The 23,271-nt window shown below is 38.9% G+C and overlaps 2 protein-coding genes and 1 pseudogene across 2 annotated transcripts; all 3 read left to right on the top strand.

The window, feature by feature from the left end:
• Positions 1-1,562: 1,562 nt before the first annotated feature.
• Positions 1,563-4,451, top strand: LOC149401197 (Rab3 GTPase-activating protein non-catalytic subunit). The gene is made up of 8 exons (XM_089611829.1): positions 1,563-1,951; positions 2,032-2,166; positions 2,252-2,431; positions 2,564-2,625; positions 3,208-3,365; positions 3,482-3,630; positions 3,720-3,860; positions 4,145-4,451. The coding sequence occupies exons 1-8, from the start codon at positions 1,586-1,588 to the stop codon at positions 4,322-4,324; spliced, it is 1,371 nt and encodes a 456-aa protein (XP_089467955.1). The 5' UTR covers positions 1,563-1,585; the 3' UTR covers positions 4,325-4,451.
• On the top strand, positions 4,143-6,838 carry LOC149401196 (peptide-N4-(N-acetyl-beta-glucosaminyl)asparagine amidase A-like). The gene is made up of 2 exons (XM_089611828.1): positions 4,143-4,224; positions 4,938-6,838. Exons 1-2 carry the CDS (start codon positions 4,194-4,196, stop codon positions 6,650-6,652), a joined length of 1,746 nt encoding a protein of 581 aa, XP_089467954.1. The 5' UTR covers positions 4,143-4,193; the 3' UTR covers positions 6,653-6,838.
• Positions 6,839-11,043: 4,205 nt separating this feature from the next.
• Positions 11,044-13,070, top strand: LOC149401195 (peptide-N4-(N-acetyl-beta-glucosaminyl)asparagine amidase A pseudogene; annotated as a pseudogene).
• The last annotated feature ends 10,201 nt before the right edge of the window (positions 13,071-23,271 follow it).

The raw sequence follows: 23,271 nt of genomic DNA, 5'->3' as shown, positions 1-23,271 counted from the left end.
ATAAACTTAACTATATAAAAAAATTAGAATACAAAACTAAGTTTAAAATAAAATTTTATAAACTTAACTATATAAACAAATTAGAATACAAACTTAAGTATATAATATAAATTTTATAAATTTAACTATATAAAAAAAATTAAAATACAAATTTAAGTATATAAAATTAAGTGGAATACAAACTTAAGTATACAATAATTTTTTTATAAACTTAACTATATACAAAATATTAGAATACAAACTTAATTATATATTTGTGGAGAATTTGAGAGTTTGAGAGAGATGAATGTTTGATTTGTGATTAAAATTGTTAGAAATGAGATGTATTTATAAGAGAAATAAAAGAATGAGTTAAAATTTAATAAATTGTGTAAATTCGGAGGTCCAACGGTCAAATTTTTTCAGTTGTCCATATTCAAACCGTTGTGAATCTAACGACTGAGATTTAATAAAAAAATAAATTAAAAAAGGGCATCAACACGTTACACACACACCCAACGTCTACCACTCCATTTCTCCAACAACACAATATGTTTGACACACCTTCCGACACGTCGACTGCCACTTCCGACATGTGTCGGAAGGCCTTCTTCCGCATCCGAGTCACACGATACACGGAAGTACCGTGAGGCACACCGAGCACACAGAAGCTCTTCCTTCCGTGTGCTTTCGGACCGTTTGCCCGGGTTCACTCCATTCTATTGAAAAAAAAAGTCATATAAATTATTTTAATAAAGTATTGGGGTATAAACGAAACTTTTCCAAATTTACCTCTAAGTCCACAGTCCTATGTACGCTAGGCCTGTACATCGGGTTGGGTTATTCGGGTTTGTACATTTCATGAACCCGATCCGAAATCTTCGGTTTGCCATTTTTATAACCCAACCCAAATCGTTTATGGTACTGAAACCAAACCAACCTGAACCGATATTAATCGGGTTGGTTTGGTTTGATTTATTTGGGGTGGTTTAAGTCGGGTTGTTCGAGTTAATTTGTCACAACAAAGGTACAAAATAGAATCGTTGAATCAACTTCATAAAAAAAACCATGCAAATACTAAGAATAAATAAATTATGTTTCATCTCAAATTTCATACTCCATAAAAATTTAGATCTTGTGAAAAATCTGTAAAGTAACAATAAAAAAAATGAGTTGTTGAAACTAATATAAGTAAGTTTTTATGATCATATTGAGTCTATTTATATTATCTATTTTTCAACTTTCGTGAGCATAAAGATACACCTACAAAATAATTAATTAATTTAAAAATGCATTTATATTCTTATTTTAAAACCATAAAGTATATGGTGTATTTTTTTATTTTACCTTGATAACATTTTTCATTTTTTTAGAGAAATATTTTTTATTTTAACGGGATCGGATTGGTTTGGTTAAACCAAATCTCATGATGATCAAAAACTAAATGAACCCGAATTACTTGTGGGTTGGGTTAGTTTCAACCCAAATTTTTTCGGGGTGCAATGGGGCGGATTAGAAAAAAGTGCGGTTTGGTTCCGGTTGTTCGGTTCGTTGTTTATCCTGAACACCCCTAAAAGCAAAATTTCTCTTTCCTTTCCTTGTCGCCATGGCCATGAAAGGCAAAACTCCACCGAAGCGAGTCAACACGACCGAATTAGGCTGCTTCGCCTGCGACGAGCTGAGCGAACTCGGCGCCGGAAAGGAGGGCTGGCTCGTCAACAATCCCAGCATTCTCTGCGCCCTAGACACCCATTCTCTCGCCATCGCAAACCGATCGCTCGTCGTCGTTCTCGGATGGTCCGAATCTGACGAACACCGGATCAAGATACGACCCGAATTGTCACCGATCGAGGCCGAGTACATCTCGGCGATCGAGTGGTTGGTCTTCGACGAGATTCGCGTGATCGTGATTGGGACTTCCTGTGGCTATTTGCTGATTTACTCTCTTCGCGGCGATCTGATCCACAAACAGGTCAGGCTTGTAAAAATGATTAAGATTGTTGATTAGATCAAATCAATGTCTGGAACTTCATAGATTTAGTGTCGTTTCAGTTTATATACCCTGGGCGTGTTCTAAAGTTGAGAGTTCGGGGGACAAAGAGAGATTTGATTCAAGAAACATCGTCAGAAGAGGTTTGTGTTGTTATGCCCGGAGTGATTGCTCGTTTTTACGGCTCCGAAATTCAGGTATTCGTAGACAAACAAACTCATTCTCTTGGATTCACAAAATTGATGCTGATTTTTCGAGTGTGCTATTTGAATGCCGTTGTAGAGTCTGCTGCAACAATGGTCTCATGATTCAAATTCTCGGTTCTTGGACAAAAGGCCAAGAAATTCTGAGGATTTTGGGAATTCATATGGAAGACTGTCTTACCAGCTTTGGAATGTGAGCAGATCTTGCGCCGATGCAGCGATCAGTGGTATAATGCCTCCACCGTTGATGGAACTCCAGGTTCATACTTTTGACTGCTTGGCTTTTTATTGGAGATTAAAGAAAAGAAAAAAAGAAGAATATCTTCATTTGGATTCTATGATTTTCTGAAGTGTTCTAGTTTTGAATTCAGCTACTTTAATTGTTGGGCAGTCAAGTCACCGTTATTTCTGTGCAATCACTATTGGAGAAGATGCTGTGATCTCGGCCTTCAGGTTTGTATTCCGAATTTACTTCCCTTGTTATTGCTGGCTTCTATTGAGTATTTTTGTATGTGTTTATGATAGGAACCTAGGGACATTATTGTAATTAGAGACCATTCTTCAGCTAAGTGAAGTACAGGCTATAGGAGTGAAGGAAAATAATAGATAGGCAAATTTTGAGAAAGAAACGGCTTCAAAGTAATTCGGGTTCTGATTATCTCTCAGGAAAAGGGTGAGAATGGAAATTGGGATGATTCCCTTTGCACCTCTTGAAAAGTTTTTATTTTTCATCCTTTTTATCTCGTTAGCAATGAGAATTACCTAGGGTATCTTCTCTGCTTATGTTAGAAACCTAGGGACATTATTGTAATTAGAATCCATTATTTTGTTCAGTAAAATATAGGCTATGTAATAGAGGAGAAAAGGAAATAATAGATTGGCATATAACAGCTCCGAAGAAATTTGGGTTCCGGTTATCTTTCAAGAAAGAGCATTGTGATTCGTGAGTGAAAATTGGTGTGAATCCCTTTGGGAGAGAACAAGCTTCTTGAACTTTTTTTTTTGTTAGAACTGAATTACTGAGTTTCGTATCAGGCTATCGGAGGACAAAAGTAGGTCCATTGTGGGAGCGATAATATCTAAGGTCGTTCCTGCGACATTTTCAACAATAGCTTCCCTTTCAAAAATGATTTGGCGGAGTGAACAAGCCTCACCAAAAAAACCCAGCACAAAGCCACAAGCTTTTGCTCGAGGTAAAGAGCTTTGAAAAAATGGCAACAAGAGGGAAATCAAGTAAATCAAAATTAGATAGTCACAAGAACTTACATTCGCTCTATGAATTTTTTATTTATTTAATTTTTTTTTACAGCTACACCGTTAACTTTATTGAAAGATTTTCCGAGAAAGGGCGAGAAGCTCACTTTGTCGCCAAGTGGCACATTGGCAGCAATAACTGATTCACTCGGTCGCATATTGCTCTTAGATACTCAGGCACTTGTAGTTGTGCGGTTATGGAAGGTTGTTCAAAACATCATTACTTCAATCGATCATTCGTAAAAACATCACTTACTCTCTCTGAGACGATTATACCTTGATTAAAATTGCAGGGATATCGTGATGCAAGCTGCTTGTTCATGGAGATGTTAGTAAACCGAAACACGGATTCTTCTACTTCTTATTATGAACCCGTGAAGAGTGATTACTGTTTGTGCTTGGCTATCCATGCCCCTCGAAAAGGGATTATCGAGGTACTGTTTGTGCTTATCATGAAATGTTTAGGTTAACCGGTAACTGAACCAGCTGGTTGACGTTTAACCCGCCAAACTGGTTATCAGTTTAACCGGCTCTCCCATCTCTACCAAGACCCTAGAATCCGTTTTTTTTTTTGTTTTTTTTGTTTTTTTGTTTTTTTTTTTTTTTGTCATTTATCTATTATTGTTAGTCTTTTCTCTTGGTAAATGTGTGCTGTTTTTTTTTTTTTTTTTTTTTTTTTTTTTTTTTTTTTTGTGTGTGTGTGGCTTGTCACATGCAGATTTGGCAGATGAGAACTGGGGCGCGGCTGAGAACGATTCCGTGCGCGAATGGAAGCAAAATACTTCAACCCACCTACAGGTTTGGATCATCCGTGGCCTCCTCTTCCTATGTCCCTTTGGAGGTTTTCTTGCTAAACGGAGATTCCGGTCTAATTTCTGTAATTAATAGAACCCTTTGAGTGCTGATTAATATTCTCTCCGTTGTTTACTTAGTACTGAAGATATGTGTTGGTTGTAGTAGCGATTGTTATTGAAATGTAATATAAAGCTCAAAGAGAACCAAGTAAATTTATACCTTTTGGTACATCACATAACTCCTCCCAAGCTTACAGAGTGTCAACTTAATCTCAGAAAGCTATCACTAGTCTCCACTATTCAATTTCACTATACAAGTGTTACTGGTGTAGCACACCTCTGAAACCGAAATTCCGAATTCTTAATACTAAAGAGAAGAAAATGAGATTGACTAACTTAGAAAGAAGATAAGATGGTATTTATGGCGTATGAATTTGAGATGATAAGATTTCTGTCAGTGAAACTTGTACCAACTTTCAAGTTCCAATTAGTATTATTTTTTTTGTTTTTGTGTCGATATCTACCTGAGTTCTTGTCTTCAAAGCATTTACAAAACTGAGCACGTTTTACTTTTAAACAGTTCACTCCAAAGTCCAAATTGAGGTCAAGTCAAATAAGTCTCTCTCTCTCTCTCTCTCAAAAAATAAGTCATGGCTTCTTCCAAGATCTTCTCTGTTATTCTCATCCTCATCGCTCTCTTTTCCCTCCTCTGCACAGCTAAACCTCACGGCAAACCCAGGCTCAACCGGTTGAAACCTGAGCAACTCTCACACCTCAGAGACTCGTCGGAACCATCCAGATTCTTCGAAGTCACGAAGCCCATTGACCTCCCAAACACGAAGCCGTGCTCTCACAGAATCCTCACCGACCAAAAGTTTGGCTTCACGTACGGAAAGCCTCCGGTGATCGCAGACTACGCTCCTCCGAAGCATTGCTCGTCGAACGACTTCTCGAAGATCGTGCTCGAATGGAAGGCCACTTGCAAGGGGAGGCAGTTCGACCGCATCTTCGGCGTCTGGCTCGCCGGCGTCGAGATTCTCCGGAGCTGCACGGCGGAGCCGATCGCCTCCGGGATTGTCTGGACCGTCGAGAAAGACATAACCAGGTACTACTCTCTCCTCACCAAGAACGAAACCCAAACCCTAGCTGTTTTCCTCGGCAACGTCGTCGACGATACTTATACCGGCGTTTATCACGTGAATCTGACCGTACATTTTTACCCTGCCGATCGCGAGTCTACTAAATTAGGGGATTCAGGGTTAGGTTTAGGGTTCGGATCTCCATGGGCGGATCTGGTGTTGCCGATTTCGCGAAGCTTGCCGTTGAACGATGGGTTGTGGTTCGAGATCACCGACTCGGTTTCTACTCAGTCGAAGGAGTTCAAGATCCCGAGGAACGTCTACAGAGCGGTTTTGGAGGTCTACGTTTCATTCCACGAGAACGACGAGTTCTGGTACTCGAATCTCCCCAACGAGTACATCTCCGAGACCGGCGTCACCAATACTCCGGGGAACGGCCCGTTCCGCGAGGTCCTGGTCAGCCTCGACGGCGCTGACGTCATCGTTGGTGCGATCTGGCCTTTTCCAGTGATCTACACCGGCGGAATCAATCCCTTGCTCTGGAGACCGATCTCTGGTATCGGGTCCTTCGATCTCCCCTCTTACAACCTCGAGATCACCCCATTCCTTGGTGAAATCCTCGACGGAAAGACTCACCGTCTCAGATTCAATGTCACCAACGCTCTCAACGTCTGGTTCATCGACGCCAATCTCCATCTCTGGCTCGACCATCACCGAACCAAAACGGAAGCGAAGCTCCTGAGACACGACGCATCGGATCTCTCCTTCTCCCGCGACTACGAAATCCGAGGTTTCGACGGGAACTTCGTGACCTCGGCGAGCCGGAGAATCTCGTCCGTTGGATCTGTCAAGTCCTCGTTCGGAACAATTGTGACAAGATCGGTTCAAGACTTGTCGTACTCGAACTCAATCGCAATGGAGAACGACGGCTCGGATCAGACCGTGAATCAGGACGTCCGTTACGACGATACGGTCCGAGTTGAGACGCCGCTTTTTAAGATCTCGGCCAAGTCGGAGAAGACTTTCCCATTCTTCATGAGCTCCAGATATGCCGAGTCTCTCTACAGCACGAATTTCTCGACCGGATTCAACGAGGAAAGGTCTCTGAAAATCGCCGGTGTTGAGTTTCCCAAGAGGTCGTTAAAAAATTCCCAGAGCGGGCTAGGCTATATGGTCTTGGAGAACAACCAAGTTACTAGCGGGTCGGGAACCACGCAACAAGTCTACGATTATGAACACGGAGATTTCTGTTGTTATTTCAGAAATATCACCAGCTCGGGTTACGAAATTGTCTACGATGAGACGAGGAAATCCTGCGGCGAAAACGTTGCGCCTGGATTTTCAAGTAGCTAAAATTATGTCTGAGAGGAGGTTTGAAGTTTGAGAGTTTGGATGTTTTGTTTTGTTTTGTTTTTGTTTTTTTTTTTTTTTTTTTTTGTCGTTGCTCAGATGGATGTTTTGTTTTACTTTTACCTTGTGTTTTTCATAAAATAATCTAAAAAAATGTTTCTCTAAAATAGAAAAAAAGGTCCCACGTGAAGTTCATGTTGTAAAAATATATATATATATATATATATATATATATATATATATATATATATATATATATATAGCAAAGAACATTGCTTTGCTTACAGTTAATGTAAATACAAATGAATAAACTTTGTGTTGAAGAATGATGATATGATCTTTTAAGTGTTCTAGCTTTTGTTTTGTATCAACCATTTAAAAATAACGTTTAGTTGATTACACATCTTTTTTTTTTTTTTTTTACTAGTTTTTATCTCACGCTCGCATGAGTAATTCCGCAAATCTATATATCTTTTATCACTTTTTTTTTATTGAGAAGTATGGTTAAATCATTTTTTTTTTAAAATAAAATATCAAAAACCTTGTAAATCTTTTAAAGATTGTATGGGTATAGTAATTTAGGGTTTTAGTGTTTGTTGGATTAAAGTTTTAGATTTCTTAAATTAATTATATACATTTTTTGGATAATTTTTTTGGTCCTAGTAATTAAGTTATTTAATCAATAGCTACCATATATAATTATGGTCTAATTGGAACTTTTTTATGGGTAGTTCAGAATTTTTTTTTTTTTTTTTTTAAGTTACATACTTATTTAAAAATAGTCTAAAACGAATACTAAATCTGAGGAGGCATTAAGTAACCATTTGAATGACATTGCTATAAATATTGTTATACTGTCCGTTGTTGTCATTGTTGTTGTTGAATTTTTTTTTTTTGTTTTTTTTTTTTAAATGATAAAAACGACGCTTCAATTGTTAAAACTATGCATAATTGTAAAATTACATCACACGACAAAATGATAACTTAGCCAACCAGGCCGAGAATTTGCTTGACCAAAACCAAGGGCCCGTAAGCATCATTGCAAGCCCATTTTATGACGGCATAGCTCCCGCCAAGCTTTCGATATCAATATCCTATAAATACCCCACTCACACGAATTAGAAGATAAGTATTTCCAACTCAAAAATGTGATTTCTACACAGAATTTTGTCAACTCTGAATTTTCTGAACTCTTATTTTCTTTTTCTCCCAACGTCTCAAGAGAACTCTCTCACATCAAAGCACAAGGAAGAATGATCTATTTCTTTTCTCTCTAGAATTGAAGAAGAAATATTCTCTCTCTCTCTCTCTCTCTCTCTCATTTTTTCTTACACAAACGAAGGCTAAAAATTATGACAAATTCTCAAAAAGTGTCTAAGGGCTTGAAAAATTTAATTCTCATGTTCTTCGCTTAATAAGAGAAACATTTCATCATATGTCACCATTTGTACCTTCTCTTTCAACCTATTGAAAGGAAGAGCATGACAAATCACGCCACGCTCCTCGGTTTCTTAGGGTCTCCATCGTGGTCGTAACGCTACATCATATCTCCTCATTGCTATGCTCCTTTTGGAACCATAAAAAAATTGACACTCGCAACCCAAGATCGATACACGTCGCAAGCACGCACTCCGATACGTGTCTCGTGAATATTATCCAAGAAATCACATTAACATATATGATGATTGATTCAATATAAATATAATATATTCCAACACTAAAATATATTATTATAAGTATAATTTCTCTAAAAATGTCAAATATTTTATTATGAAATAACTAAACTGAAATATTATTTTAAGAAAATAAAAGATACGGAAATCATATTCATGGTTCATAAAACCTATTGATATCGAAATTTAGAACATGAGTTGTATTTCTTATCTTAAAAATACACATTTGAGATATGATTTGTAAAGTAGTTATGTCGGAAAAATATATTATAATATATGCGGTAATAATTTTTTTGTTGTTGTTGTCGTTGTTGTTAATAATCATCAATATGAAATAATTAGTTGATTATATAGAGATTAAAATAGTAAAATTATAGTTAATAATATTTATTGAACTTACACTTTTTAATAAACTTTACTGAAATCTTTCATAAATTTATCAAATAAAAAATATATTGATGTAGATATTTATAAATATAAAAAAGAATAATGGTATTGCGTTTTATTGAGAAAAATAAAGTTTATTATACATAAAAAGTAAGATAAAGAAAGATAGAATCTTTAGAGTAGTGAATAATTTCCCATTAATAAAGTACTTCAACATAGATATGACATGCTACATGACATAAACTTCTTAGTGAAGACCCCCATGTATGTATTTTTGTAAGAGCACCGATGATCGTCAACGCATCAGTGCTGTGACACAGAGAGTTAACCCTACACTTTTCATGACCAATGTAAAGATGTAACGTCACCGCTGATAGCGCTGATATCGCTGATTATTATTATTAATGATGTTTTTAATGACTAGCAATCTTTGTGGAGAAAAAGTGAGTTGGTTGGATTATAGGTAGGACCCACTGACAAATGATTTATTAGAGAAGAGTAATAGGACCCATTCACAATGAGAGTAAGAGTGAAATAGGTGTCAAAGTATATAGAAGAAGAAAATAAAGTGCCACATGTTGCTCTATGATAGTGACGAAATGTTTTTTTTAGGGAGATTGAGTAGACTAGTCAATCACAAACATGAATTTGTCAAAATAGCCAATGTTTTTATTTTGCGAAATAGCCAATAAGCCACATTAACCCACTTAATCAGACAAAAATACCTCCACTAAAGTGAAGGGTTACCAAATATAAATTAATTAACAAAAATATAAAATAAATAAATAGAAAACATTACAATAAATAACTCTTCCATCAATAGATAAAAAGTTCTCTAAAATATTATGAGATCTTCACCGTTGAGTCACTAGCCATTCGTCTTGATTTGTCATCCGTCTCAAGCCACCAATTCTCTGATCGGAGACATGGAGTCTCCCTCACTTTCACGACCTCCACCTCGGCTCGCTTTGCTAATGAATTAACACGAACTAACACGAATTAAAAAAATAAACAAAACTTAATACGAATAAACCGAAATAAACATAAATAAACTGAAATTACATATATACATATAATAATAATATTAACACAAAAAACCCGACTTACCAAAAAAATACAGAAACAAAAAACTATAAAATACTCATAAACACCTAAATTGAATTTCAAAATCAATAGAAAAGAAGAAGATCTTATCTAGCTATGGCTCGCTCGATCTCTGTCTATGACTTTCGCCGTGTTGATCTTATCTCCATGACAACCTGATCGTTATTCAAGCGGCGAGACAAGCCTAGACGGTTTCTCTCACTCTGGGGCGGACCGGGTCCTTGATTCCGACAAGCCTATACCAAAATTAATGAAAATTAACGACATTGAACTAGGTGTTGTCCAACTTGTACAGAACATTGCACTCAATATTGTACACATACATATTCAGCAACTGAGTAGAGAGAGAGAGAGAGAGAGAGAGAGAGAGAGAGAGAGAGAGAGAGAGAGAGTTGATAGTAAAAAAAATAATAAAAGATGGATCAAAGATAAAGATCAGTTATACAAAGGCTATAAGGAAGCGAGCAAGTAAATAGAGCAGTAAATATAGCAGCCACGGAAATTTCAGTATTAAGCAGATGTACTTTTCCTTTAGCGATCAATAACTTTCACATCTTTTACTTTGTCAACGTTGCTCAAAATATCATAAAGCATTGTAAAACTGGAAATAATTTTTAATTGTTTTTTAAATTTAAACAACCGAATCGTGCTTTAATTATTCAATCAATTTGTTGTTATATGCATGGAATGAGTTAATTAACTTTAAAACAAAAAAAAAGAATTTTCTAATTTAATCTATTTAAACAAAAGAAACTAATTCAAATAACAAAAGAGGTTTGATTGAAATAAGTTTTGAATTAATTGTCACATCATCAAAATTAATTGGTTATTTTGCTTAAAATTTTAAAATATTGGTTACTTTACAATATCAATAGTTTGTGCCCTTTAAAATTATACAAAACAGATCAATTTACCTATTTTGGACCAAAAATTCTCATTCCTTAACAACGACAAAAGAAACTTGTAATCCCAGTCAATTTATTTAGTCTATCTTAGGTCTCAGTTGGTTTGAGTTTCTTAGACACAGAGAATAAAATAAAATAAAAAATATAGAAGAAAATAGTGGGACCCAGTCAATCCTTTTCTAATGCCCAATTTATCGCTCCATTAGCACTTTTCACGTAACTTACAGTATAATTAGATAAGATTTCCTACGTAAGTCCCATAATAGTGAAATAAACTAAACAATAATATTAAAACGAGTAAAGATTGGAAACAGAGTCTGTCACACACACACGAAACACAGTCCATCTGGGACTGGGACTAGAACAATGGGTAATCCTTTTCCATTCTCTCTCCTCACCCTCTCTCTCCTTCTCCTTCTCCTTCTCTCCCAATCCTCTGCCCTCAAACCGCCGCGAAACCTCCGACCACAGTTTATCTCCGACCACCACTCCTCGCCCAAGCATCTGCCGCCGACGCGCTACTTCGAGGTCACGAAGCCAGTGGAACCTTCTCCGGCGAAGAGGAAATGCTCCTTCCTCGCTCTCAGCCACACGTTCGGCTCCACGTACGGAAAGCCTCCCGTGACGGCGGAGTACGGCCTTCCGGCGACCTGCGATGGTCCGGCGCCGGAATTCTCGAAGATCGTCATGGAATGGACCGCCGAGAGCAAGGGGAGGCAGTTCGACCGGATCTTCGGCGTGTGGCTCGAAGGCGTCGAGCTTCTCCGGAGCTGCACCGCCGAGCCACGAGCCACCGGAACGATCTGGACCGTGGAGAAGGACGTCACTCGCTACCATTCCCTTCTGATCCAGAAGAAGAAGCAAACCCTAGCCGTCTATCTTGGCAACATCGTCGACGACACGTACACAGGGCTTTACCACGTGAATGTGAGTTTCCATTACTACCCCTCCGTCAAAGGGCGAAGCAATAAGGCTAGGGATCTAAGGGCAGATTTGGTAATTCCAGTCTCGAGGAACGACCCGGCTCCGGCTAGCGACGGTCTGTGGTTCACAATCAACGGTGCGAACAACCAATCCTCCTCCGCCGTGACGATCCCGAGGAATGCCCACCGAGCGATTCTCGAGGTTTACGTGTCGTTTCATGAAAACGACGAGTTTTGGTACGGCAATTTCCCCGACGAGTACATCCAGGCCAACAACCTCACGGCTCCAGGGAAAGGTCCTTTCAGAGAAGTCATCGCCACCGTCGATGGAGTCACTGTCGGAGCGATCTGGCCGTTCACCGTGATCTTCACCGGAGGAATCAATCCCCTCCTATGGCGGCCGATCTCCGCCATTGGATCGTTTAACCTCCCTTCCTACGACATCGAGATCACCCCTTCGCTCGGCCGGATTCTCGACGGAAAAAGCCACCGGATCGGATTCCACGTCAACAACGGCCTAAACGTCTGGTACGTCAACGCGAATCTCCACCTCTGGCTCGACAAAAACAGCCGCAGAACCTTCGGATCGGTCTCCGATCATTGGACTCCTCCGCCGACTGTCTCTCTGACCTCGAATTTCACCGGCTTCGACGGAACATTCGTCACCAGAGTGAGCCGGGAAATCTCCTCCGCCGGCTGGGTCAAATCCTCCAAAGGAAACATCACAACAACATTCGACCAGTCTCTGTTCTTCACCAACGAGATGGTGCTGGGAAACGACGCCAACAAGCAGGTCGTCGACCAGACAATCTACAACAACAACACTGTCGTCTTGGGAGGAGCTCCGGCGAGAGGTTCGAGCAAGAATTTCACGCTCCACATGTACTCGGACGCGGCCGAGGCCGGGAACGAGACGGCTTACTTGTCGGACCTCGCTTTAGGGCTCCACGAGAGGCTGAGCCGAGGATCGAGGATGGTGGAAGAGGTCAGGAACGAGCAGAGCGGTGAAGGGAAGATGATTGTGAAGGGGAATTTGGTGCAGAGCGGGATCGGAAGTCTGAGACAAGTGTATGATTTCGTCGGAGGACCAGAGTGTTACTCAAGGAATATCAGCAGCTCGAACTACACCATTCTTTACGATCACGTAAGTACGAGATGTGATCGTCATCATCATCGCAAGGGTGGTTTCGTTGGGGTTCATAGAAATGGTCACTTGGCTTTGTAAAGCTTGATCTTGTGTTTAGGATGAGCTTTGATATTATATAGTGGATTTTGACTCCATATGCATTGTTGCAAATTATCTTGGATTTGGGTAGAATTGTCACTTTTGGTAGAGGCTAATTTACAAAGAAAACGAACATGTTTTTTTAAATGATAATAAAACGTTTTGGCATTCTCAAAACGTGAGCAAATTCGATGTCGAACAAAATCAGCTCGCTTATAAGAAAAAGAAAGTAAATCGCGACATTTTCGAAGGAATCAGGCGAAGAAACTTGAGAAAGTGGAGAGGACAACGATGTGGTTGGAAAATACGGTTTCATAGACTATATATATATATATATACGGTTTCATAGACTAATTTTTTTTTTAAAATAAGGCCCCTTCAGAATGTTTTTTTTTTCAAATAGCCCCTAACTTCTTCATCTAGCTCTCATTATTAGAGATAGTGGGGCTTAATCGGTCGCCGAGCTGACGAGTTGAAGATCGGCGTCGAGATGATGAACTAAAGATCTTTCGACGATGATGTACAAATCGACCTGCGCTCGACAAGGGATTTGGAAAGATGGTGCTAAACCCCATTCCTGATGGTTGTATGGAGCAGAGCTGTCTGGATGAAAATTATATTATAAAGTTTATTAGTTGGAGGTATTTTGAGAATTTCAATTATGCCTGTTAGCTTAGTGTTTTCCCTATAAATACTCAGTGCGTCGATATTCTTCGAAAGCGCAACAGAGTTGTAAACACATTTTATATCGATTTGGATTTTAGTGAGAATCTGCAACGGTAAAATGAACATAACTTTCGCATTGAAAATGAACCAATATAAATCTGTATGTACTAATTTTTATTTTTTGCGAATTTTATTTTCTGATTTTAAGTCGGATTGTGTGTCGGATTTTAACACTCGTAATATCTTATCTTTGTTCTCCATCTAATCTTATGATAACATAACATCCTAATTTTCTGACATCCCACGATCAAGATAACAACTGGCTGTTTCCTGAGAAGCCCTTTCATAAGCACATAATCATCTTCTTTTCGTAATAAAAATTGACTTTGATTCTTGAATAATCTATATTCAATCTCTATTCGGTCTTCACATTCTTCCTTGTTCTTCACCACTAATAAGGACTATAGCCAAGTAAAGAAAGTTTGTTTGGTTACACATATGGTTACGTAGATTATACCGCTCATTGATGTTTAGGATATTTCTGTTGTTTTGTTAAATTAACACGCACCAGTTAAAAAAAATGTCGACGATTAAGGTATAAATTTGTAAAATAAAAATTATAGTTAATTAAATAACAAACATAAAACCGAAGAGTCTTGAGCACGAAGACAATATTTCAATAAATCCGTTAATTTAGCCATAAAAAAAATAGTCGTTATACATATAAGTGGAAATAGTCTCCAATAATCGTTTTTGATATTTTTTTATTATTAGCCCTTAACTTTTTATTTTTCATAAATAATGGTTCTAATTTTTTAAGTATCAATTTTGTCCTTAATAACCGTTAACGGAATTTTAATAACTGTTGACTAGATTTTAATAAATGTTAATCATATTTCAATAACTGTTAACCAGATTTCAATGTATCAATATTTTGAATCAGATTTCAATAATTTTTAACCCGATTTTAAAAACTCTTAACTAGATTTCAATAAATGTTGATAAGATTTGAAATACAAGAGTATTTTTGTCCGAAGAAAAGAGAAATGATTACTACCGAAATATTTTGAAAACACGAGTGATAATAAAAAATGATGCATATTTTAGACTAATTATGTCATTTTTCCAATATAAAATATGAATCTTAAATACTCGTAGGCCTCTATTTGGACTTCATGGGTGTAAAGGCGATATCAGCCCAATATTAAAAGTTAAATGACCCATTAGATAATGGAATTATGAAAACAAACTTATTATATTTAACTCTTGCATTTTTTTTGCTAATAAATTTTAAAAATTACAAAAAGACCAGGTAGCTGCTAATAAATTTTAAAAATTACTAAAAGACCAGGTAGCTTCTAAATTCGCAAGTGATAGTGCAGGAAGATAACGAATAATTTCACAATTATAAAGCATAGAGTCCAACTGCTAATAGTAATATTGAATAGTTCTTATAGGGACATCTTGAATCAATGTGTGAGCATAATTGAAGTTAAGAACCATCCCTATAGTCCCTTCTAAGAGCATATAATTGTGCCAATTTTGGTTCTAATCCTTGTAATAATATGAGAAAAGGTGTTTCAAATAGTGTATTTCGGAATATTATATTATATATATAAAGTAGAAGAATCATTTATACTCACAAACAAGTTTTTTTTTTTCTAATTTTTTTTATTAAGAGATTGTACTCTTGGCACAATTAGTGTTTATTCGTACCGTTTTTTTATATAAAAATGTTTTCAAAAAACTTATGTCTCTATATATTTATTCTTCCAGATTAAAATATATTAATTATTCCGCAACAACGCGCGGACCATATTATTTGTTATTATATATTTGAAAATATACTAACTAGATAAAATAAATGAAATGGATTGCGTGTGTACTATATTATTATTTTTTTGAAGTTGTTACGTACTGTTAACCTGAAAAATTGGTTACACATATCTCACGAAGTGATATGAGTTCCGAGCACGCAGTCTCGGAGGGTCTCAGGTTCTAGGCAAGACTTTCTCTAAATAAAGACAAATCTATTACAAGAGAGCAATGTAAACGAGAGTGTTCTACGAAGCTATAACTAGTTCTTTTTGTTAAAAATTCATTTTTCCCTTTTGGTATCGTCCATGTCTCTATTTATAGGAGTCTGGGAGTCTCGGCACTTGGTAGTGGATGTCGTGGGGGAATACTATAGATCGTGGGGTGATCAGTCTCACGTCATATGGCAGTTATTTGGTCCCCACTTTCTGTCGTGAAGAGTGGGTGGTTATTTGCGCTATCCTCGGTGTTAACCATTGAGGTGAGCGTTTTGATTATTTATTACACGTGTTTTATTGTCCGACTAGTCTTCTAAACCTATTATCCTCTCTTCTCTTCGAAGTTCTGATAGATAGGGTCCGTTCTTTGCTAACTTGAACGTTCGTTCCTTAACCTTCATGAGTTCTCGGACCTTTGGGTGAAAACTCCAGTGCTGGATACCTTTATTCTCGGAATACCGACTAGATTGTTTGATCTCTGTGAATTCTACGAGTAACAACAGCCTTCCAGTTTCTTAGTAAGTAAAAATGGTAAGGAACTAGAATAAGTTTAATATTCAATTCAATTAAACCGTTACACTTTTACTAACATTCATTCCCCAGGCTTAACCTGAGAAGTACTCTTGGTTTTTTCAAAGCACATTTCTTTTCTTGTTCTCGGATCTATGCCGACTAGAAGTCCAATTAATTTTTGTCGAATGTGTATTTGTTTCTAAACGTGGTCGTTTTGCTCATGGAGAGTCGTGACTATTCGCATTTGTCGTTGGATTGCTGTTGCTTCTTTGACACACTTAATCCTGACCGTTCTTTCAATCGATCAGGGCTAAGTATAAAAGAGGACGAGGCTGTCGGTTATGTTCATTTTCACTTTCGATTTCAAATCTCTCTCATTCCTCTTTTTTCGCTCCACGTTTCCACGTATTTTGGCGATCTTTTTGGCGAGGATTTTTTTTTCCATCATCCGTTTCTCAACGCCTTTGTCACTACAAATCTTTGGGTAAGTTTTTCCTTATTTGTATATTTTGTTTTCCTGCAATGCGTGTTAGTTTTTAATAGATTCAAAAGTTTTTGGGCGCTGAGATTTCTTGACTATTCGGAGTCCAAAGGTGTATAATCGTATCGTCTTAGGATGTTTAGTTTTCCCTTATTTATAGGACATGGGAGGTTCCTTTCGACTTGACTTGAGAGTTGATCCCAGAATAGTCAGAAGGACCGAGCCTGATCTCAACGAAGTGGTACTTCCTTCCGGGTTAAGAGTCCATTTTTTTGGGATTTTGAATGGTACCACGTCCCTGAGGTTGGCTGGGACCGGCCCGTATTCGCTATAGAGCTCTCCCGGGTTTTCCATCGTCCACCTTTTCATCCCGCGCTCGTGTGTCGGGACCTAAAAGATCAGATTTTTTATCCTTCCCAATTTGATTGCAGGGAAGAAATGTCCTCAGAAATGACCGTGTCGGAGTCTCATGAATGGGATTAGAGACTTGAAAACGATCCTGATCGAGTGCGTTCTCTCGAGCTCGAAGCGAGAGGTGCCACTCCTCCGCAAGAAAGTGGTTCTCCTGGCCCGAGTGACTGAGTCCTCGGAGATGAGGAGGAAGAAGATTTGTCTGAGGCTCGTGAACGAAAAGAGGGACAGTTCTCGACCGAGCAGTGGACTTCTCGGGTCGGTGATAGTTATATCCACGATCTGTACGAAGAGTTTAGGATCCCCGATGGGATTAAGTTGTCTGCTCCTCGGGATGACGAGCGTGCGTGCAACCCTTCTCCGGGAAAGGTAGAGTCTAATGCTTTGATTCTGAGGGTGATCAGAGGTTTTCTATTCCATCCCATGGTGACAGAGCTTCTATCGGAAATAGGACTAGCTCCTACTCAGCTCTTCATCCGTCTACAAAGTTTTTGTAGGCCTTATCGCCCTTTGGGCAAAACACTACAGGCACTCCTCTTCTAGAGGATTTCACTCAGTTTTACAGTCTCAAGGCTTCTCCGGTCAGCATGGATTTTATTATGCTTGTGCTTGGAAGAATTCTGAGAGAGTTGTAACCTTCCTTTCGACCAGTCTGAAGAATTGGAAGGATTATTTCTTCTAGGTGGAGGGAGACTGGTTTTTGGGAGACAAGGTCGTCCCCTCCAAGTTTTCTGAACTCGGTGCGACTTTGAATGGAAAATATTTTGTTTATATATTCTTTACGTTTACCTGTTGCTCTATTAATTTTTACTCATGTGTGTTTTAGGTGAGTTACCCGTGTACGTCCGGACGAGCTCGAGGACCGTTCTACTATTTTTGACTTGTCCGAACAAGATCGTTCTCAGTATACCGTTCTCGATCCGGATTTCCTCGACAAGTTTTACGGCCGCCCTTATTGGAGTAAGTAGCCTTATATTCTATGCGCTTTATTACTTTATTTTCTTATTAGTGAGGTGTGCTTGGTCCCTTTTAGAGATGGGAAAAAGAGCTGCCCCTGAAAAGGTCCCGAGAAACCCCAAGAGAAAAGCCTCTTCCTTCAAGGGCAGGGATCTTCCGGAGAAGAAAACCAGGGTCCCTGCTCTAAGCCCCCTGAAACCGACCGAGCCTCATGTGGAGGTCGTCTCGCCTGACGCACCGGAGCCTTCTGGTGCTCAGGTGCACTTGGCTCCGGCCTTTTCGTTCCTTCAAGAACGAGCACCTGCCAAGGAGGTCGAGTCCCAACGCAGGAATGCCAACGAGGAGGCCATGACGCTCTATGCCGAGCTCTCTGCCAAGGTAATACATTTTTTGCGTTTACGGTCATTATGTTCTTATGTGTTTTACTAATTACTTTTTATCTTTCTAATAGGCTTTCGTCGGCATGGTTCGGCTAGCTGACACCGTTGGGTCCGAGCTTGCTTCCCTCCGTTCTCGTAATGAGTAACATCTTAAAGAGAAGGAAGCGGCCAAGGCTGAGGCGAGAAAAGTCAAGGCCGAGCTCCGGACCAAGAACGCCGAGCTTGAAATAGCCCGTACCAAGATCCTAGGAGTCTGAGAAGCCGCAGCTTCCGAGGCCGTGGAGGCTTACAAAGCCTCCTAGGAATATAAGGATATGAGGGATGACCTCTATTCGGCCGGGATGAATTACGGGCTGGAATTTCTTCGGAAGCGGAATCCTAACTTGGATACCACGGACTTTGATGCCGACATGGAGTCGACCGAGACCGTTCCGGAAGAGGTGGCGGGGGGAGCCGAGGCCGAGGTGCAAAAATGAAGAAGTTAAAGTTGGGGATATACTCTTTTTTATATGGCTCGAAAGGGTTTTGAACTATTGGTCCGTGGTCGGACCGGTTTGTAATAATATTTTTTTGTTCGGCCCGTTTGGGTCTTTGACTATTGGCTCGTGGTCGGGCCTTATTTTGATTCGACAATATATTTTATCTGCTATCTTATACTTGGGAATCCTTATAAATATTTCTCTAACTGATCTTAATCCGACTATGGATTAAAAATTTGTAAAGCAATTTTATTATGATTATACAAAGTGAGGCATTATTTACATATTTTTATGTACCTGATTTGGGATGCTTTCTGAGCAGCTTTTGTTCGTAGTTGGCAGTAGTATTAGCTTTGGTCGAGATCAAGAGATGATGATTTTTCATTATATGTATATATCTTGCTCTTTCCTTAATAGTAAATGAACTAAAATGAGTTGGAAATTCATTTCATTGATTAATGCGGCCAAGCAGCTTTTTGGAATTACAAGCATTACGGCCAAGCCGTTTTTTGAATGTTTTAATTACATGTAGTACGACCAAGCCGCTTTTTGAATGAAAATTAAACATAAATTTTCTTAAGTGCTTGGCATTCCAGGGATTTTTCTCCATTTCTCCGTCTAACTTCTGAATTTTGCATGCTCCGTTTCCACAATTTTCTTTGATGATGTATGGTCCTTCCCAGTTGGCTCCGAGAACTCCATCTTCCAGATTCTTTGTGTGGAGGAAAACTTTCTTGAGGACTTTGTCACCGATTTTGAAGTTCTGGAGCCGGACTTTCCTGTTAAAATGCCGAGCAACTCTTCGCTGATTAATTAAGTTTTTGAGTCTTGCCCTTTCTCATCTTTCTTCTAATAGATCAAGACTTAGGTTTAGGTTTGAAGTGTTTACCTCCAAGGAGACGTTTTCCCTTCTGGGTGTCGGAATGAGGACGTCTGTTGGTATAACTACGTCTGAACCGTACACGAGAGAGAAATGCGTTTCTCCAGTTGCGGAGTGGCCGGTGGTTCGGTATGACCATAGTACTTATGGGAGCATCTCCACCAATTCTTCTTTGTGGTTGTTCAACTTTGTCTTAAGACCATGTTTGATGGTTTTGTTGACTGCTTCCCCCAATCCATTGGACTGTGGTCGGACAGGAGTGAAGAATACTTTGTTAATTCTATATTTTTCACAAAAACTTCGGAAATTCTCACTGTCGAATTGTGTTCCGTGGTCGAATATTATCTTGACTGGTATTCTGAATCTCGTGATGATATTTTTCATAGGTAGTTATTTTATTCAATGGTTCAACTTTGACCCGTTTTGAAAAATAATCTATAGCTACAACTGCGTACCTGCATCCGCCCTTTCCTGTCGGTAGTGCTCCGATAAGGTCAATCCCCCATTTCGCGAATGGTACCAGACATGTGAGTGTGATGAATGTATTCGGAGGGAGAAATGTTTGAGGACTTTTGGCATTTAATGCATTTTCAAAGTTTTTCCCGGGCATCATTTCTTAGTGTCGGCCAGAATAATCCTTGTCGGATGATTTTCTAGGCCAAGGCATCTGTCGCTATGTGACACCCACATATTCCCTCGTGGATTTCCTGGAGTGCGTACTCGGCTTCATCTTCATCTAAACATCTTAGCATCGGACTGGTGAAGCCTCTCTTGTACAAGGTTTCTCCATCCAGGAAATAGCGTGTTGCTCGAAACTTTAGGTTCCGAGCTTTAGCCTTGTCCTGTGGGAGAATCCCATGTTTTAGAAATTGTCGGATTGACGTTTGCCATGATTCCGAGCTTCGAACCTGGAAGACCAAACTTCCTTATGCGATACTTAACTGTTGGACTTGTATCACCGGTATGGGCTCAGAGGCTGATCCTTGAGTGGAAAACTTTGTCAATGCGTCTGCTTCTTCATTCAAGCTTCTCGGAATCTGCGTAATTTCACAGAGCTCAAATTCCTTCGCAAAATTTTTAGCTTTCTCGGCATACAACAACATCTTTTCGCCTTTAGTCTGAAATTCGTTTTTCATTTGATTGATTATTAACTGGGAATCCGAGTAGACTTTTAGCTTTTTGATATCTAAATCTTTGGCTATTTGTAGGTCATGTATCATGGCTTCGTATTCGGCCTTATCATTTGAAGCGGGAAATAAAAATTTTAAAGCAACTTTTACCTTATGGCCGTCTGGTCCTGAGAGTGTTATTCCGACTCCCGTCCCCTTGTGGTTTGCCACTCCGTCTACATGCGTGTCCCATAAAGGGTGCTCTATTGGTCTGTAGGTGAATTCAACAATGAAATCTGCCACGGCCTGACTTTTTATTGCTGGTCAGGATCTGAACTGGATGTCGTACTGAGTTAACTTGATCGACCATTTCATGAGCCTACCGGATGCGTCTGGCTTCTGAAGGACTTGTCGGAGTGGAAAATTGGTGAGGACTGTGATCGGATGTGCCAGGAAGTAATGCTTCAACTTCCTGGAGGCTGTCACCAGCGCGTATGCAAGCTTTTCCAACTCCGGATATCTTCCTTTGGCATCATTCAGAAGCCGAGAAGTATGATAAACCGGGAGCTGATGATTTCCCTCATTCTTGATGAGAGCCGAGTTGACTGCATGTTCTGATACCACTAAGTAGATATTGAGGGGCTCTCCATCTTCTACCTTTCTTAAGGTCGGAGGCCAGTCGAGGTGCTCCTTTAAGGATTCGAAGTCTTTATTGCACTGCTCTATCTATTCGAACTCCTTAGATCCTCTCAAAGTGTTGAAGAAGTTTACGCTTCTGTCTGTGGATCTTGAGATGAAACGACTTAGGGCTGCAATGCACCCAGTGAGCTTCTGCACCTCCTTGATGTTTCTGGGTAGCTTCATATCGAGTAATGTCGTGATCTTCTCGGGGTTTACTTCTATTCCTCTTTCATGAACGATATACCCGAGAAATTTCCCTACAAAAATGCCAAAAGTACATTTTAAAGGATTAAGCTTCATGCGATACTTTCTTAAGATTTCAAAATATTTGTCTAGATCTCTGGTATGTTCGCTTATTTTTCGAATTTTTACTAGCAGGTCATCAATGTATGCTTCCATCATACTGTCGAGCAAGTCTGCAAACATATTATTTACCAATGTTTGGTATGTAGCTGTCACGCCCCGGGAAAATTGGGTGTGATTATTGAATGCAATTAAAAACTAATAAACTTTACATAACTATCCCACGGTGCATACTCAGTTATTTACTTTACATGTCTAAAGATAAAAGAAAGACAACGAAAATAAAACAAACCTTCAACACTTGATAGTCTATCCAGCGAAACCTTCAAACTCTCGACCACACTTAACCCTGAGGTCTTTCTAACCCTTCTCATTCTCACTTCCTGATTATAAGAAAAATTTGAAGAAATAAGGATGAGCCTGAGGCCCAGTAGGTGCTATAGTAATGGTCTGAGTAAAAATATTTTCGAAAATAATACTTATTTTATAATAATAATATTCTTGTCACGCGTAAATTACCATACAGTAGCACCTGTATTTTTGAGACCAAAATGCATTACTGTATAACAGTAATGTCCTCGATCAGTAATGAAGGCAGTATGATCTTGGTTTGGACCATACATTGGGATTTGGTTGTAGCCTGAATATGCATCCATGAAACTCAAGATTTCATGTCATGCTGTTGTTGTCAATAGTGCCCACAAGAAGAGTTGTAGTCTTTACTTTTGTACATTTGATGTAATAAAGCCTCACGAACTATTGCTTGTAATTGCTTATTTATTAAGAAAAGTTGAAACGTTCATTCATTCTTCCTTGTCTGAAGCTTTATGATAAAACCTTAGTCTTTAGTCCATAAACAAACCTAACAACATATGAAGAGACAAATGTAGATTTGCAAGAACAAACTCTTCATGGTTTGCTTAAAACAATATATTCGCAATCTAAGGATCAAAGGACTATTGATCTCAGTACGATTGTTAGGAGAATCTATGATGTCTGGTTATGAGACATTGTAAGTTGGAGACTCTATAGTTCTTCTAGGTATCTTCCGAAGGTACTGAATTGACCAGTGCACTTCTAGAGACAAAATAAGAACAAACCATTTAACCTCTTATGCCTCGAGGTCACTACGTATGAATTGCATCATACTTACCTTAATCCATCCTGAAATGAGACATGTCATTTCATAGCTTACATATTCTCATTTGAGAAAGACAGAGTTCGGACTCACTATGTGATTCCGAACAGGACCTATTGGTGAAATACTAAGTTATGAAGATGTCATGAGTAACTTTGCGAAGTTCTAATAGATATGGAATTCATGTACAAGATTGCTTAAATGCAATGTATATCACCTCATGCTTTGTTCCTTGGAATGTAAATAAATGAACTGGCCAGTGTCCAAATTGAGTCCTGACTCTTTTGGATGAAACAATGTGACTTGTTAGCTCCTCGTCAATACATTGTTTTTAACTTATTTACAAGCGACAAAGGAGTTGAGGAAATAACAGC

The sequence above is a fragment of the Urtica dioica genome, chromosome 4 (assembly GCF_054948205.1).
Source record: "Urtica dioica subsp. dioica isolate 48M chromosome 4, U.dioica_male_clone48M_v1_H2, whole genome shotgun sequence".
NCBI lineage: Eukaryota > Viridiplantae > Streptophyta > Magnoliopsida > Rosales > Urticaceae > Urtica > Urtica dioica.
This window is presented reverse-complemented; position numbering and strand designations above follow the sequence as displayed.

Excerpts from the sequence above, each read along its gene's own strand:
- LOC149401197 (XM_089611829.1), top strand. The coding sequence starts at position 1,586 with ATGGCCATGAAAGGCAAAACTCCACCGAAGCGAGTCAACACGACCGAA. Across the intron at positions 2,432-2,563 it reads CACCGTTGATGGAACTCCAG|TCAAGTCACCGTTATTTCTG; the intron begins GTTCATACTTTT and ends ATTGTTGGGCAG. Across the intron at positions 3,861-4,144 it reads CTCGAAAAGGGATTATCGAG|ATTTGGCAGATGAGAACTGG; the intron begins GTACTGTTTGTG and ends TGTCACATGCAG.
- LOC149401196 (XM_089611828.1), top strand. The coding sequence starts at position 4,194 with ATGGAAGCAAAATACTTCAACCCACCTACAG. Across the intron at positions 4,225-4,937 it reads ATACTTCAACCCACCTACAG|CTAAACCTCACGGCAAACCC; the intron begins GTTTGGATCATC and ends TCCTCTGCACAG.